The sequence below is a fragment of the Pygoscelis adeliae genome, unplaced genomic scaffold, assembly GCF_000699105.1.
Source record: "Pygoscelis adeliae isolate BGI_AS28 unplaced genomic scaffold, ASM69910v1 Scaffold84, whole genome shotgun sequence".
Classification (NCBI taxonomy): domain Eukaryota; kingdom Metazoa; phylum Chordata; class Aves; order Sphenisciformes; family Spheniscidae; genus Pygoscelis; species Pygoscelis adeliae.
In genome coordinates this window covers 2,208,640-2,226,204 of record NW_008824754.1, presented here as the reverse complement: position 1 = coordinate 2,226,204, position 17,565 = coordinate 2,208,640, and the positions used below count along the sequence as shown (strand labels likewise).

At 38.4% G+C, this 17,565-nt stretch overlaps 1 protein-coding gene across 1 annotated transcript; it reads right to left on the bottom strand.

The window, feature by feature from the left end:
• Window positions 1–538: 538 nt before the first annotated feature.
• Window positions 539–15,144, bottom strand: EED (embryonic ectoderm development). Its single transcript, XM_009323479.1, has 12 exons — window positions 15,130–15,144; window positions 14,882–15,034; window positions 9,401–9,493; window positions 8,432–8,497; window positions 7,562–7,687; window positions 7,362–7,443; window positions 5,687–5,778; window positions 4,632–4,765; window positions 3,386–3,491; window positions 2,434–2,592; window positions 1,906–1,979; window positions 539–867 (listed from the first exon to the last, which is right to left on the bottom strand). The coding sequence occupies exons 1-12, from the start codon at window positions 15,142–15,144 to the stop codon at window positions 741–743; spliced, it is 1,227 nt and encodes a 408-aa protein (XP_009321754.1). The 3' UTR covers window positions 539–740.
• Window positions 15,145–17,565: the final 2,421 nt, after the last annotated feature.

The window sequence follows — 17,565 nt, the reverse complement described above, 5'->3', positions numbered from 1 at the left end:
TTCATTATTCCTAGGGCAAGTTAAAACATTGATGAGGCTATTTGGGGATACTGACATTAGAGGCAATTAAAATATATTTCCAATAACTAACTTTGATTTAAGATAATCGCAGTAACTAAACAGCCAGAATCCAAACAGTAGAGCAATGCGATCCACCAAAAAAAGAGCTAGTAAAGTTTTTTTCCCCTAGTCAGTAACAGAAATGGTAAAAAGCACATCCCGAGTTAAGATTATTTAAAACTTAATCAATTTCAATGTGTAACTAAAGGAACGAGTTCAAAATATTTTTAGCAGTGATTTAACATTTATTTCTACTATATTCCTAAGTGTAGTATTTCCTTGTGTGGTCCCTGGATAATATTCAACAGCTTCATTAGGTTTTTCAGTCACAAAGGCACAAATACAGCTGCAAGCATAGACATACCACATTTCTAGCAAGTGACTATGTATTTATGTGATAGCGGTACACAAATTAGCAATTTCATAGGCCGTAAGTGAAAACTCACTGTGGGAAATAATTAAAATGGACAATTCAGAAAACTTTACAAAAATACTTCTTTTTATTAAAAGCAGCAATTTCAAGCAGAACAATACACAGAATGTAAACATCACTAAGTTCAGCTCCAGCCTGCCGAACCTTCGAGAAAGTCTACACTAAATGCATCTACCGTACTAGCAAGTTAACAGACTATATTATAATTTGAAAATATATTTTCTACTTTGAATTAAGAAAAAGTAATTTATCGTAGTCTGTCCCAGCGCCAGATACTGGCATCATCACACACAGCTATAAGGATACTACTATCCCTGCTAAAACTGGTTTGTCGAATGGCAGCGACACATTTAGGATGAGTAAGAGTCGTACACCTATAAATAAAAGAAAATTATTCAGCTGCAATGTTAAATCGGGACTTGCTACTACATTATGGAGCGCTGTTTCACCAGCCTCTTACTTATGTGACCTAGGAGGAACTGAAGGACAACAGGATTATGCCCTTCATGGTGTATTTTGTATTCCAAACATGGTCTTGGGAAAGCAGTAGTTTCCTGTTCACCCACTGCCATTTCTCATCCACCCAATTTTCACTGAAACACTGACTTATTGAATCACATTATTTAGGACTTCATCGTCAATGTTCTTTCCCAGTGGTTAGGAATAAAATACTGTAATTGGGTGATTAACGACTGCAGCATTTTCAGGAACTTCATATGTTTATGTATATATATGTACACACACACACGTATTTATATAGATTATATTTTTATATCAAATATATAATTATAATTTATTATATAGTGTATATACAAATATAATCATATATTATTTGTATACATATTGTATATACATTTTATACACATAATTTACATATTATTTTATATATATATAATAATAAAAATTTTATATGTATTTGTATAGTTATACATATATTAAAAAGACATGCTGTAAAATTTCCTGGCCACACAGGTGAGGAATTGGAAAGCCATACTGTTTTCTCCACATTATGCTCATAGCTAACCTTTATACTCTCATTACTCTAGTCCTTTGACCTATTTCTCCTTTGCCATGAGCCCACCTAGCACATCTTCTCTTAATTGCTTTGTAAATTTTCCACCTAATTAGTTTGTAAGCTCTTTGAGGAACAAATTGCCTTTTACTGTATTGACATACGATGCCCAGCACAATCTGACTGGGGCCTCTTGGCACTGCTGTAATATAAATAATAAATCAGTAAAAAATAATAAATGTTAACCTTCAGGGGCTCAGAATGTCTATGTACTTAGTAGTTAAAATGGAAAGTGACTACTACCGTTAAAGAATTTCTGTAGTTATCAGTAAAGGAAAAAGGAAAGTACCCCAACTCCCTGTCTTAACAACAATAAAATTTAAAAAAGTTAAGTACTCACTTGGCTTTATGAGGATCCTCTATTTCTAAATCCCAAACATAAAGTTTGCCAACCTGATTGCCGAGAGCAAGCATCTTCGAAGGAAAGCAGAGGATATAGAAGTTTTAAAATACTATCTCAAAGAATGGAAGACGGAATATCTTTATAAAAGGCTCTATAGCTGATAAATTGCGTGTGAATGTTTGAACCTGAATGACTTAATGAGTTTGTTGGAGGGGCTAGAAATGCTATAAAAATTTGCCTCCTTTCTCCAACTTTATTATCCACCCCTGCAGATGGGGGAGGAAGATACCCCATAACATATCTTTAGTGGAAAATAAATATATCTTTGGTGGAACTTTTTCCATCAGGCAGTACCCAGAATGAAAATTCTGGACCTCCTCCAGTTTCATATAAAGCCCCTTGCAGTAAATCATTCTGCTTCTCAAACATCACATCACGTGAGCCAAGACTTCCCATGTCCTTAAATATGGAATCAATGAAAAGCTACACACCTTCAAATACAGCAAAGTCAAAGCTCACACATACCTTTTGCCAGAAATCCATTGAAAACCTCATGTACCATATATCACACTGGCTGTAATCAAATCTCCCAAGTATGGTCACATTTGACTCACTGGGCTTGATTTTATCTATATCATCTTCCATTTTGCCAGGTTTCCAGCACACAATGGCATTTTCACAAGACTGGGGGGAAGCAGTGGGGGGAAAAAAAAGAAAATCACCTATATTTACAATTTATACTGCACATTCAGTCTAACTATAATTATAACCAAACATTTCATCTCACAGCTTCCCCAACTACATTAAAAATAACCATAAAACTGAAAATCTCACCTCTGTCCTTAGATCACAGCCACATCACCAATAATATGTCACCACCCATTGCTAGGAGCCTGCTGCCCTCACAGCTTTGCCAGGTAACAGGACTGCGGGAGCCCTCCCTCACCCACTTCAGAGGAAGTCAACCAGATATGCTCAAACACACTTTCATGAGCAGTTTAAACTGACCTAGACTTGAGGATTGTTCACCCAACCCCTTCAACCAACAGGACTGTGCATGTAACAGTTTCTGGGAAAGAGGCAATAAGACTGCCTAGTTTAGTATCTGCAAGTAAATGATGGTGGAGGACACAACAAACACAAATCAAAGTTAGTTCATTATGGGAACCCTCATTTCTGCCTTTAGCGGCAAGACCCCTTATCAGTACCTATATATTCTCTTTCTGTATTCTCTACTAATCCCTGTACTTTTAGCAGAGGTAATATGTAGTAGTAATTGTAGTAATAATTTTACTTTTTAAGTACAAGCTGCTTATCCATACATCCTGACAACTGACAAAATTCATAATACACTGCATAAAATCATTTGACCTAGCATACTAAGTTAACCTACAACCCAAATTCTAGTAAAACTTCCACTGTTTAAGACCCTCAAAAGCAAATATGAGTAATACAGCTGAAAAAGCTGCCACTTTACCTTGGAAAGAATTAGATCTCCCAACCATCGTACACAGTCAACATAGTTTCTATGTATGTCTCTCGTAGAAAAGTCAGGAAAGTGAATTTTCTGGGAAATAAAAGGCCTATGGAGAAAATTGCCAAGTGAGGTTCAGAGAAACACAGAAGCACTAGTCTAATTTTTAATGGCCAGTTTTAAGATACCTCAATGTTAAAAGGACAAGCCTGTCTTTTTTGTTGTTTTAACAGTTCTATAACAAAGTCGATTTTGTATGTTGTTTTGTTGTTTGTTGGGGTTTTTTTTAAATAATGGGAACAGTCCCTGTTTTCATCCTCATTCCTAATGAAATAGCGTTTCCCACTGTACAAGACCGTGCAGAGACACTGCTAAACAAAACCACTCCTTCAGATGCTGAATACAGCTTCCATTGCCAGATACTTCAAGAACTAATTAAAGCTCAGTTTTCCTGATGCTGCTTCTGCAACATCTAAATTGTTAAATAGAAATGCACACTACAAAAAAAAACCAACTTAATTTAAAAAAAAGCACGCTAAAAAAAGCATCATTTAATATTTGGTAACATTACCAAAAAAAGCAAGAGTATTTTCACAGTTAGACTCATTGCTTAACATGTTCAGCGTGTTTTAGACTCTTCAATTCTCTCAATAGTTTAACTGGAAGTTAAGACTAAAAAGTTGATGAACTTCATAAAGGAGGATTTATCTATCACGTACCTAATTGTAATGTTTACTTGACAATTTGCTCATATCTGAGGTCAGATCAGAGAATTATGAAAATTAAGGTTATTACTGCAGAAACAGTTTTTTCCCCACCCCAAAGTCAGATAACAGATACAATAATTAGTAATAACTACCCAATATAAAACTATTTGCTATATTTAATTTCTTCCTAGAAATTTTGAGGTGAGAGAAAGAAAAGCCATTGACATCTTGAAACACAGTGAAATACAAGCTTTAATTAAAAATGAGAGAGAGAATAATTCCAGACATTTTCTAGTCAAGCAGATAAGAAACAATTAAGATATTTAAAAATAAGTGTGTCAGGACTTTAAATCTGAATTCAATAAAATTCTACTGAAGCAAACATCAATAAGACACATCTTCTAGGGAGATTCCGTGTCCAGCACGAACCCCAGGTCACTCACTATCCTCAAGAACTCCCAATTTGGATAGGAATTAACCTGGGCCATTGATGAGAATATTCATGTTTTGCACAGACAGCCAAGAAGAGGAAGACTACGTACCTGTTGGTTTTATTTGGGTTGTACTCATAAGACTCTTTGATGGCATTTATCATTCTCTTGGAATTAATTCTCCAGAGTTTTAGAGAGTGATCCATCCCACAGGACATGATTTTTTCACCAAGAAGATCATAATCCTATGTATATGAAATAATTTTGAGGACCCCCAGCCTAAGCCGCATTATATCAACTCAGATTTTATTCCATCAAAACAGCATTTTTGGCTTAGAGAATGCAATAAAGCTGTGTATTTCAAATAGAAAAATACTAATAACTTAATCCTGCTCACTGCAAACAAGCACAGTATCTTAATAATTATATTTACTCTCTCTCAAGAAAGAGAGGCATATTCAACAGCACTGACAGACAATGAATCTACTGCTAGTACTCCCCCCTCAGTGAATTCCCTAGGTTTCGTTTTATGGAGCAACTCTGGCGGAATTCCAGGGCTACGACATGGGTGATGACTATTTAGAACCACAAGAGAATAACACAGTGTCAGGTTTCATATAGATGCACCCCTCACCTTTCAGGTCACACAACAGGAATGGAAACAGTTCTTAAGAGCAGCGTATTAAAAGTCAACTACTCTAGTTGATGTTTGCTGGGTACCAGTGTCTGTTCACAGCCACTGAAAAGCAGCATAACTCACCTGAAATAACTTCTTTCCTTCACTACCATGTCTCTCAAGGCTTATTTGTTCTTGCTGCTTTGGCTTGGTAAGACCTCAAGAACTTCAAAAGTGGGACCATCATGAAAACTTTTTACTCTTTCTAGCCCCACTGAGCTCTATTTTGTTTACTTCTAGGCTGCACTGTGAGAAAACTAGCTACTGAAAGACACAGAAAGTGAACACCTGTCCTGTATATTGAGAGGTGGCCAGATCAAACCACCTTAGATTTAAACTTGTCTATCCCCTTAAAACAGTATTTATGCACTTCAGGGCTTTTTTAAGTAGGTATAATATCAAAACAGTGCACAAGAGGATAAAAAGTTGCATATTGTAGGCTTACTACCCTTTGTAAACCTAAATCACTGCCCCACAGTCTTCCACTTACTGCACTTAACACCTCATCCCTGTGCCCTTCTACTCCTCCAAATATTGCAACCAGCGTGTCTGTCTGGATGTTCCACAGTCTCAATGCATGATCTATAAAGAACAAATAAAATTACATGCTGCTTTTTATATGTACATATGAATAATATATTTCAGCTTAACTACTTTCAATAACAGGTGTTCATGTAAACATCAAAAAGGCACTTAATTCTTCTTCACTTGTAAGAAACAACGGAACTAAGTTAACTAAAATTGCTATTACAACTAAACTATTGTTAGAGTAATTCTGTAACTGAGAAAGTGTGCCCACCCCCCTCCCCTAGGGACAGCTTCTAACAAAAATATACTTCGATCTTTAGATCATCCGAAAAGCAAAGAAGAGTCTGATCTCGGACAAGTATGCTTTTATTCAGTCTTCTCTCAAAAATAATTGTATATATCAAAAAATGCTAGAACTCCTTTCAGCTATTCTTACATCAGCATTCACAGAAGCTTTGATTTTCCGGTTTTTTAATCTTTAAAATATTATTCTTTTATGAACCACAGACTTTAGCGATGGGAGAAACTATTTCTATAAACAATATGTACTCCAAAGTCAATCGAACTAAGCCACTTGTTTAAAGAAAGTTTTAACCATTTCTAATGAAGAACCTCTACTGTATTTCCCATTTGGAAATGGGGACCTCTACTGTATTTCCCTTTCGGATTCTGCAAGTACACTGCACTGAATTACAGCAACATCAGCTGGAAGGCCACACAGTCCCAAATATTCTCCTTTTTTTCTACTCATCTCTCAGCCAAGCAGTTCTGAGACTCCAGTATTCTCCTGCCTCATGCCCTCTCGGAGATAGTACCTGGTCCAGACACTGTACATTAGAACTTGTACTATGGCTGATGTCAAAATGTTACTAAAAAGAGAACCTAAAAAATATACAGAACTCAAGAAATTCAATGTTAACAGACCCACAGCACAAACTTGACAGTTGCAAGAACCAGAGAGGTTCCCAACTCCTATTCTTGTGTAGCTTCATCAGTAATACCAAATTCGCTGAAGTCCAAAGTCCCCTTATGTGAACATGTCCAACTGTAGCATTCCTGAAGGCTTGCTCTTGCAGCAGATCAAGTATTCCCTTACTTAACAAAACAGTCAAGATTAGGAAGTTGTGACTGTTTAGACATTCTGGACAAGCCCATAAGAGACCATACCAAAAACTCGCTTCTCCTTGCACTAACATACTTTTTACACAAAGTCCAATTAAAGTCAGAGCTGCTCCTGAGCGACAGAGAATCGAAGTTTTCCCCATGAGCACGGTGGCGAACGCTGTCTGCGACTTTAAGACATCCCCACTAGATGGCAACATGATTCAACAACTGAAGAAAATGTAACTCAACTGTTCGGAAGGAAAGCGCCCCAATGCTCCTGTTTCTTCTTTCCTAAAAGCAGTACTGTTCACAATCCCTTTGCACCACAGGTGGAGTTATGTTTATTGTAGGCCATGGATTTAATACGTACAAGATATATAGCCATAAAAGAGCAAGATTTGCTCTCGACTTTCAAGGTAAACTTGTTCAGTGCCATTCATAAAAAATTCATGGAGGTTTTGGCCCTTTCAAGACCAAAATCCAATCCAAAGTATCCTGATTTATACAAAAACAAAAGAGGTTTTTTTCCTCACCTTTGCTTACAGATAAAAGGAGATTTGGATCTCTTGGATGGAATTTCAGTTCATTGATTGCATTTCCATGGCCCACGTAGTGCTGGGATAGAATTCAGAGACCAAGTTATCATTTCCCCTCATGTTTACATGTATTTAGAAGACATACGTTTCATGCCTGACTGAAACACAAGCTGTATCTCCAAGTTCTGAGCACTCACCTTTATGCACTGCATTGTAATAGGATTAATTATCCTAATGATACCCCTGGACCCTGCCACAGCCAGAAGAGGATGGCTTGTATTGCTATCGTATGTCCACGCACAGGTATAGAAATTTTCATCTGCCTACAACATCTTACGTTAAGGAACACAGAAGAAACAGGAGATTTGTTTGTTTGTTTTTTTAAACAACAGGATTTTTTTTAAGTAAACTTGTTGCTATTTTATGCAAGTGCCCAGGAGTCTCTACTGGACCCAATAAGAAAAAGATATATATTTGATTATACATCTGCAAATATAAGCAACATCACCTTTTCTATAGATGCCAGTTTCCTCACTTCTGTTCCATAACATACAAGGAACACCTTCTCTCTTTTGGCATCACTTTTCAACCTCTTTCTCCAAAACATCCGAAGACTGGGAATAAAATGAGGACGAATCAAGACTGAGTTCACAAGTTATTGACTTGTGTACTGCAAATGATCAACACAAGTTATTACCACTTCAGAGCATGAAACATAATTCTTTGGCTTTAAACCCAGTTCCAATTCACAGGGAAGCTGAGACTACTGTAAAGCAGCAAATGTGAAACATTACACAAATATTAAGTGTTGGGAAGATTAAACTGATGGAGAATCAGTTTTCAAATATTTTAATACAGCGTGTTCCATGAGACTGCATTTTTAATAGTTTTTCAACAGGAGGGACTCTAGGATGTGGGAAAGAGGTAAGACTTGGACCTAACATAAGGAATGTGCCACATGAGCAAGTATTAAATCACAGACAAAACCTTCGTATGCTTTTTCGCACAAAGCCTCTTCATTTTTGATAGAGGAAGCAAACAAGTGGCTTTTTAACTTGAAAGGATACATCAGCATCCACATACGACTGCAACAGACGGATTTCTCCTTGGGAATGACATTCATATAAAGTAACCTGGAGGAAAAAAAAAAAGTGGGAGAGATTGCTGCTTACTTGTACTATTTCAAAAGGAAATCACATGCACCTGTGTACTGACTTCCTGATGGGGGGGACGTACTGTGCCTTTGTGGTTTAGATCTCATCCATCATATGTTTGCTTCCAACAGGTGGAAATGGTTTGATAAAAGAACACTCACAGTGGTCTCAGTAAAGCACCACTCCAGGACTTGTCAGCAGTCCTTCCCCCGTATTAAAATCTATTATTTGAATTGTCTTAGTAAGATTAAAATTTAGTTGGAATTAGTTACTGCAGCCACCTCTAACATGATTTGGTCTTTTAATGAGCCACTGATACCTTGTTTAATCTTAGTTTAGTACTTTTGGTAACTGCCAGGTGGAACAAACCTGGAAGTGAAAGGCTTCTTAAACAACGCTTGCACAGAATGCACTTCAGGAGTTATTTTCAAGACTGAAATGACATAGATCCTTGTTGAGAAAAAGCCTATAAATTCACTCCACACAGGCCATTAATTTAGCTACTGAGCTGCCTGGCATCATTGCAGACACTTCCCATCCCATTTTAGAGCATATGACCTTTTGGAAACAATAACATCTATGACGAGTAATTTTAGTGCGAAGGTACATTTATATGCCTCTCTTCCTTATCCCATGTTTATATTACTGAAGCATTTTTTTCTTTACTATATAGGCTAATTCCCAAATAGCTAACACATGACTTCATAAAACAATCCAGAGGATGCAACTCTCCCAGGTAACAGATGCTACGTACCTCAGAAATAAAGCTTTCTGTATGATGCATCCTGTGTCCGTACTAAACACAGGTAAAGGGACTGGTTGAAAAAAAGAATGCAAGCGGAACCACAGGGAAGAGCTTATGGTTGAAAACAGATTACTCACTCTGTTGCTGCCTACAGTGGCAAAAACAAGAGGATCACCTTCTTTACTGTGCCAGTTAAACTGGACTCCAAACAAAGGCTGACCATGGTCCTCCTGTAGATGTAAAGTAAGATTAGAGACAAAAAAATAAAACCCACAGGCCTATTATTTCTGTGAAATTCAGCTGTGGTGGAAAACAGTTTAATTGATATGTTTTCCTCCTCAAACTACTGGGTTCACATCCAGTATAATTTCAGATAGTAAACAGTTAAAAAGAACAGTTTTATAACATCACATTTTAACTTGGCTGTCTTAAGGGAGGTTTAAGGAATATTCCGCCCCCCACCTCTTTCTTCCCCACCCCCCCAAGCTTTTAAAAAGTGAAGGGGAAGAAAGGTTGTCTCACAGTTACGGACAGAAGCTGGCAGAACTCCTGAGTTATATTTGCAGCTCTACTACTTTGTTTTGCCATTTTCAACATGGCAACCTCTGCATCTAAGGCCACGTCTATATGCATTTTATACTGTCATAATTACTTCCACACAAGATTTACAACTTCACAGAGAAGAATTATTAGGACAGAGAAGAATTATACTGGTGTAAGGGTGGAGAAGGCCCACATTCAACTATTACAGCACAGTTAAGTCTTGCAACGCTATCGCAGACATGACAAACTCACTCCAGCATGTTACAATGCTGCTGCAAAGTTCATGTCTACGAAGTGTTTTCAGATCGCCTTCACAAACAGTTACCAGCGAAATGCCAAGTATTATTTTTATACAGCTTACATCAGTTTAATAGAGGAAAAAAGAGAAGCAGATATGTTTATGAATTGTGATGAATATGGCGGTGCTTGTTAATAATTGATAACAGTATTTTGGCCTGTCCTGACAGGATGTTTTCAGTAAGAATAATGTTCATTAAAGTGCCTCCCCACAGGGGACTGTCTGGGACAGTGCAGGCAGGAAGGAAGTGTCTCATGACGGCTGTTAAGCAGCCTTCAAATGGCAGTGCTTCAGAGACAACACGAGAAATATTAGCCCTGGCAGCTCTGGCCTATCCAAGAACCAAAGAATAAATTTGAGGAGGGGGTGTGGGCAGAGAGTCCAACACTACTCAAAAAAAGAAAAGTAAGGATGTCTGGAAGAATTTAAAATAGCATTATTTACTGAGAAAGGCAGTATCTGTTATTAACAGACATGGCTAGAAGAGCTAGAAAGAGAAAGGAGAAAATCTTTCAGAGATGAAGGCCCTCCTGCAACTCTTAAAGAGCGGTAACAACTTTCAAAGCTGCATACAGATTAAAGAGAATTGTTCAAAGTTTAACTTGAAGTATTACCCATCATAACATGAAAGAACAGACTAGTGGCTTTATGTGATGAGGGATATGGGATATTAGCAAAGGGAAAAGAAGCAAGGTTATTAGTGACCCCACGACAGAAGGAAAAAGCGGGTATTCAGCATCTATAAAGCATTACGGTTTAATTAGAGATGAAGAATGAGGAAAACTGTACGCCATAGAATTGCATATGCAACGCCATGATTTTTAGTGTCCAATAAAGTAATGAATTTTACTTTCTAGGCTTATTTTTTGAGTGTATTTAAATCTTGAAGAGAATGGCTGAGAGTTCAAATACAGAATACTTAAAAAAAATTTCCACTAATAATTAGTTGGTTTTGAATTTCTGTGTGAAAGAGTCCATGCTGGTGAATACTGAGGGCTTTTGACATACTGCATGAAGATAACACAGGTAAAATGCACGGATTCTTACTGCTTTATTACAGAGATATATTAGCAGGTTTTGTGCTTGTTTTTCTGGAATAACCTTGTTCTCTGTCATGTGCACTGTTTCTGATAAATTTAGTGAAATGAGAAAAGTGAAGAGGAAGATGTTTTTCTCCCTCAAGATACAATATTTTGCTAGCCTAAGTTGTGATAAGTTTGTGATTTTCTAGGTAGGACCCAGACTAGGGTGATACGTAGTAAGTAGAGAGATAAAACAGAGGACTATACTGTTTCTATATTTCTGTATTTGAGTACATATCTAAAGTATTTAGTAAGCTTTTCCAAAGACAACCTATTTCCCTGGAAAAATTACTCTGAGACAAATGTCTTTAGACTACTTACATCATCCGCATTACATTCCTCACATCGAGTGCTACAACCTCCAAGAGCCTGACCGTACATATCGCAGTTTTTCTGGTGTTTAATGGATGAAGGAGTCAGGCAGAGGCTCTTGCAAGAAGTCACTAGGATATCTGAAGAAGTTATGCTCAACTCATTTAAACTACCATCATCCTCACTGGTCAGAGACAGCACACAGCTATTTTGATAATACTTGTCCGCTCCAATTTTTGTCCCAAGTGCTAAACAATGAAGCAGGTTTTTAAAAACATTACACTTTTAGGTGCTGCACATTATGGTTATCCTGAGATGTATGTCACACAAATCTGACCACTGCTTTGTACAGACAGAAGAGTGACTCAGATGCTGGTCCAAAAGTAGGATTGTGAAATGACATCTTGACCCTGGCATGAATAAAGGGCACAAAACCCAAAGTACTCAGGTTCTTCATGCACCAGAGAAAGAAGGCGGAGGAGAAAATAGACCTACAGTTGTTACAAAAACAAATCAATAAATAATCAGTGGTTAGTTCTGCCCTTAGTCACTCAACGCCAACTCAGGTTCAGTCAGATAATAAGACTAGACCTGTTTTTAGACTGAAGGCAGTGAAGTAAATACTATGCCAACACAAAAAATAATCACCTGCAACTACATGAACACATTTGAATATGCTGTCACCCACACTGCCAGCGAGGAACCAACACATGCATTTCCAGTTCCCAGAAGTGGAAGCAAGCCATTATTGGCAGTGGTTTTAGTTACCTCTCCTTTACACATCAACAAGCTAGAATCCCCCATGTGGCTGGTTACTGATTCCCAGCTCAGGGGACAGCAAGTAGAAGCCGAGAGAAAACACTGAACTGCTAACAACCACTGAGCCACTCCCTAAGCAAGAGCAAAGGGCAGGGCAAATAATAGCATTGTTTTAAAGGGAGCACATCAAAGCAGAATACACACAGTTCTTTGCTGGAAGATCTATAAGCAAAACATGTATGGATGTATGTGAGGATGTGCATCTGTTAGCTGTATATGCTCATTTATAAACTACATTTCCATTCAGCCCACAGAGAGCAAAGATTTTTCAGTACACCCTACAGTAACTTAGTACTGCAAAAAGCAAAAAAAGAAAAAGGGGCAGTTTTTTATTTCCTGTCATTTTCCAAGTTATATTTTTGTTTTCCTGATGCTTAAATTTCACCCAAAATAACTTCCACAGTAGTGTTTTAAAAGCATATTTAGCAAGCACTAAGTTTTTCAGGCTGAATCATAACCATTTAACATTCAAAGCAGACGGTAATGGCCATATTTCTGTTTCCCCAAGAAAAAAAGTAAAAAGCAAAATAAGAGGGAAAAGCAAGAGAAGGAAAGTGGAAAAACACATAATTTATACATCCCTAAAGACCATCAAAATTAATTTCCATGTCTTTAAATCATGTTGACTTTTCATTATTTTCAGTACATGCACCTTACAGCATAGTTCAAAGACACATAAACTATGGGATATATGATGTGATATCCAAAGAGTCACAAGTGTCTTCCTGAATCCATATACAACATTCAATCGTTAGAGTTTATCTCCACAGTATCTGCAAAATTAGTATGGAGGAACAGGAAAAAGAAAAGAGGCTTCCTCAAACATGAAGTAAAAAGGAGTTATCAAATTTGGCTGCTACCTAGTCTTTATATTAACATGCACATTTATTATTATTAGCATTAATTTCAGCTCAAAGAGAAATGGGGAAGAACAGATAATAAAAATATCCCACTTTGCTGAAACACTACATTTACTCCCAAACAGCTTGATTCCACTTGCACAGGAATTTGGTCCCAGGCCCTGATCCAAATCCACAGAAGTCAGGGATTGCTTAACTTCATAGGGTCACCCTATAGTGGGGCCTGGGTTGAAGTTGGGGTGAGAACTTGTTCCGTTTTCCCAGAAAGCACTTGAAAAGTACTACCCCCTTTGGAATATTTGGTCTGCAGACAGAAAACAAATATGCTTAGCAAAACTCAGAACTTGTTAAATGTTTGGGTGCTGAAAGGCCTGCGCCTGTGTCTGAAGCATGACTTGAAGCCACAAAAAGCACTATCTGCGGGGGCGATTCATGCGAATCGCAGAAACAGCTGCCTACTGAGGTGAAAATGAAAGAGCCTCCCTTCCTCCTATACCCTGAAAGGACTGGAGATAATTTTTATACTTCAAAAAACACATTAAGATCAACTTGTTTCCCAGATACTTTTGTCAGTATAACTTCATATCACAATTTTCCAGTGGCAAAGCTCCTTTATGAGGTTTCCATGCTCCAAACCTCTCATCCCCTCCCGCTCAGCTACCGCAGCATTTCAGTGAGGCAGTCTGAAGCCAAAGTTCAGAAACAGCTACATCAGCACAGCTCAGCAGCGAAGTGTGGGGAAATGACAAAAACCTCTTAAAGCCATTCTGCAGAAAATACCCACTATGGAGCTGCACGCATCCTCCTGTTAGCTAAATATGAAGTTGAACAAAACTCCCATCTTGCTCCAGACGAAATCTTTCCTTTATTTAGAAATCTTATAAAAATCAAATCAGATGGCACATTTACAGCTTTTGCCACATAAATATCCCACACAAGGCTGGGGAATGAAAGAAAAACATCCTGACAGTGTAAAAGAATCAAAGAAAAAATTCATTCAGTTCACCATAGTCTGTCACCAGTGCAGAAGAAAACAGTAATACCCTAAAACACAAGAACAGGGAGTAAAGACCATGAATCCACATCCCTTAATACCATCAGGTGTTATGCGGGAAGATAAATATGACCTAGATCAGGTGTGAACACATAATCACAATGCTTATGATAAATTAACCAAGTTGCACTATATAGCATTTATGACAATTGCCAGAGGACAGAAAATATCTGATCTGATAAGCGTGAGGAAAAAGCTACTCCAAGATTGTTGGGTTGTTGTTGCTTTGTTGTTTTTTTTTTAAATACATTTCAACAGGTAGAAAAATCTGTACAGGTTCTGTGCTTTGCATCAAGTTGTCACAGGTTTTGTTTTATTTGAATTTGTTTATCCAGTTTCTTATCTTTATCTCAAGCAACTACAGCTTCAATGAAATACATAATTATAACATATCACACATAACTTTGCAACCCCGCACAAAAATTGGGTTAATTGCAGCACTACCTACTGTTTCCTACTTCTCAGTACCCTTTTTCTTCAAAACTTCAGCTATTCCACGTAAGAAAGGTACTTTCTTCAAATGAGCACGGAACATAATTGTATACAGATATTTAAAAATATCTATCCTGACACTGTCTCACAGTCAACATTAACATGACTGCCAGCAAGTGGTACCCAGCATTCCCATGTTGAAGCTTACACATACTTACCTTTAGGCTATTTACACATTTGAAGGAATATTTGCACTTCTTTGACTTCCATTTTCCTTTCCCCCAGCTTTTTCTTCCCGGTGCATTAGGAGTGTTTGTTGGTGTATCAGGGCGTTCGGTGTTAGTACCGCTTTCAATACTAACAGCATCATCCTGAAAACGTTCAAATTATATAGAATGTAATAAGAACATCATTAACTGCTGTATAAACTCAACTAATTTTGCAGCACTTGGCCTTTTCACTTTACCTTCTTCTCCTCCATAAGAACAGAAGATCTCCTAGGACTTGGTGTTATTTAGATTCACATATTTAAATCTATTACTAACATAATAGCATTCCTCCCCAGAAACAGAACATGAGTCACATGAGGACTAATCCAAGAGGGAGAGAGGTGAACTGTGATCTAGTGAAGTTTCTTCAGAATACTGGTAGCTGCTCTTAAGAAAACGTCTAAAGATAAAGTGGTCGCTTTCCCTAGAAAACATCTTTGACATAGATGAAATAAGTACTTCTGAAGTACTGAAGGAAGAGGTTGTTTGTGTAAAAACATTATGCTTAGCTATACCAAGAATCTAGCCGTTCTGAGAGACTTCTGTACACCCTCAGCAGCATCAGGCACAGCACAGTTCTGCAATAAGCCAACACTGCCACTAGAAGAGAAAGTCCCACCTCTCCCTCCTGCTCTTTCCTACACATATTTGTTTCAACTAAAAGCTAATTTTTAAAAAAAATAAATAAATAAAATTAGCTTGCTGTCTGATCAGCTAACTAATCCAACTGGCCCTCCAACCGTCAGCAGCCAGAGCTAAGGTAAGGATGAGGAGAACTGAAAAAAGGGGTGTGCAAAACAACCCACCCAGTCGCTGAGCAGTTTTAGATCACCTTTGGACAATTAACAGAGACTACAATTTCGTACGCAGCCTGACTGCAGGAAACTACTCAAAAGGGCATTTCTGTTCTCTGCATCACCCACCACAGTGCACTTCAACTTCACCTGCATCGTAATGGGCAACCCTGTGCTTCCATATGAGGAAGTTCACCTTGTTAAAAATCAACATCTTTTTTTTCCTGGCAAGGTCTGTTCACTTTCCATCAGAGTAGCAGGAGAAAACAACTCATCTCAAGGCCATGTGATTTCTAGATTTGAACTAAGGGAGACAGAGACAGACAACAGCCTGTCACTGGAAGAGATTAAGTGTAATATGAAGCTGCATCAGAAACTCCACTAGGAGTAGGGAATAAGGTCAACTATAAACATTAATACACCAATTCCCACCAAACATTTATTCTTTGTCCCGGTTTCATATCTGTATCATCAGAAGCCAGTAGAGGTGTACCGGTCTTTGGTTGCCCAACGACTCTGAAGATCAGGACATCAAAAGGAAAAAAAAAGAAGAAAGACAACACACAAGCCTGTAAGTGAGCTGCCCAAACCTGGAGTCATTCCATTCACGTTGCATCCCTAAAGGAGCCAACCCTCCCCAAATAAGCATAACTGAGTTTAGCAATTTTTATGGTTTCCAGTTTCTTCTCCTTTACTCTAAGAAATTTCAGAGCTTGCCAAATTCTCATCTCCCAAGCACACTTGCTAGCCAGAGTTGTAATACTTCACCAGACTGAAGCTTTCTTGGGACTAGTCAGATATTGTCAATGTAAGAACACCAGGTACCTGGTATGATGCAACTACAGTGAGTACCTGCAGCTACAACACGTAACCAACAAACTTGCACCCGGGATACCTGTGGAACAAGATACACCCTTTCTCCAAATCAACACTATTACGCCAACTTTTAAACAGAATCTCTGTCTTTCAGGAGTAGTGGAGTCCAGTAACAAACTCTTGAAAAGGCAGTCCTTTCACCATTGGGACAGGTCACATTTTCAATAACTAGACAGCCCACATCCGTGGTCACTGATAGCCTACAATGGACACCAAAGCAAACCTGAATGCCTTTGTCACCGAATTACACTTGGATTCACAAATGCTGCTGAGCAGTAAAACAATTCAGTAGCAGTGGTGTGGACCACGTCGAACCTGCCTGTCGTCTCACAAGCGGCACTTCCACAGGTTGTGGGGGATGTGGTCCAGATCCCTCACTTTCTGGATAAGTGCTCTAACCAGAAAAAAAACCCCACAATGCATAAAGCAACATGCAAATAACACCCCCCACTCCAGTAACTACACAGAATGACTGCTAGACACCTTAGATTAAGTTTATCTTTCAAGTATAAAGTTATTCTATATCAATCACGTTACTTTTGTTCTGAACATCAGATTTTAGCCCAACTTGGAGATTACAGCCCTCATTCCCTGCTGCCACCTTCTGCTGACAGAAGCTTATAGGCACTACCCCCTAGTCCTCCTTCACCAAAGGGTTGCACACATAATTTTATGCTGCCTGTTACTCTGTGACAGTCATGACACACGACGCCAAACTGCAAGAAAGATGGCAAATTTTGCCGTTTTGCAGCAAAAAAAAAGAAAGTGACATTTTGAAGCGGACTTCGAGCCAGAGACCGCTTAGAGTTTGGGCCTCAAATTCTCCCTCACCCACGTGGGGGAAAAGTGAGTGTCTCTCCCCCAGACCCACGCCGGTCTCTCCCACCGAGGCCTCCCTCTAACGGCCCGTCTGCCTCGAGGGGCAGCCACCCAGCCGAGGCGGGCGGGCTGACTCCCTCTTCA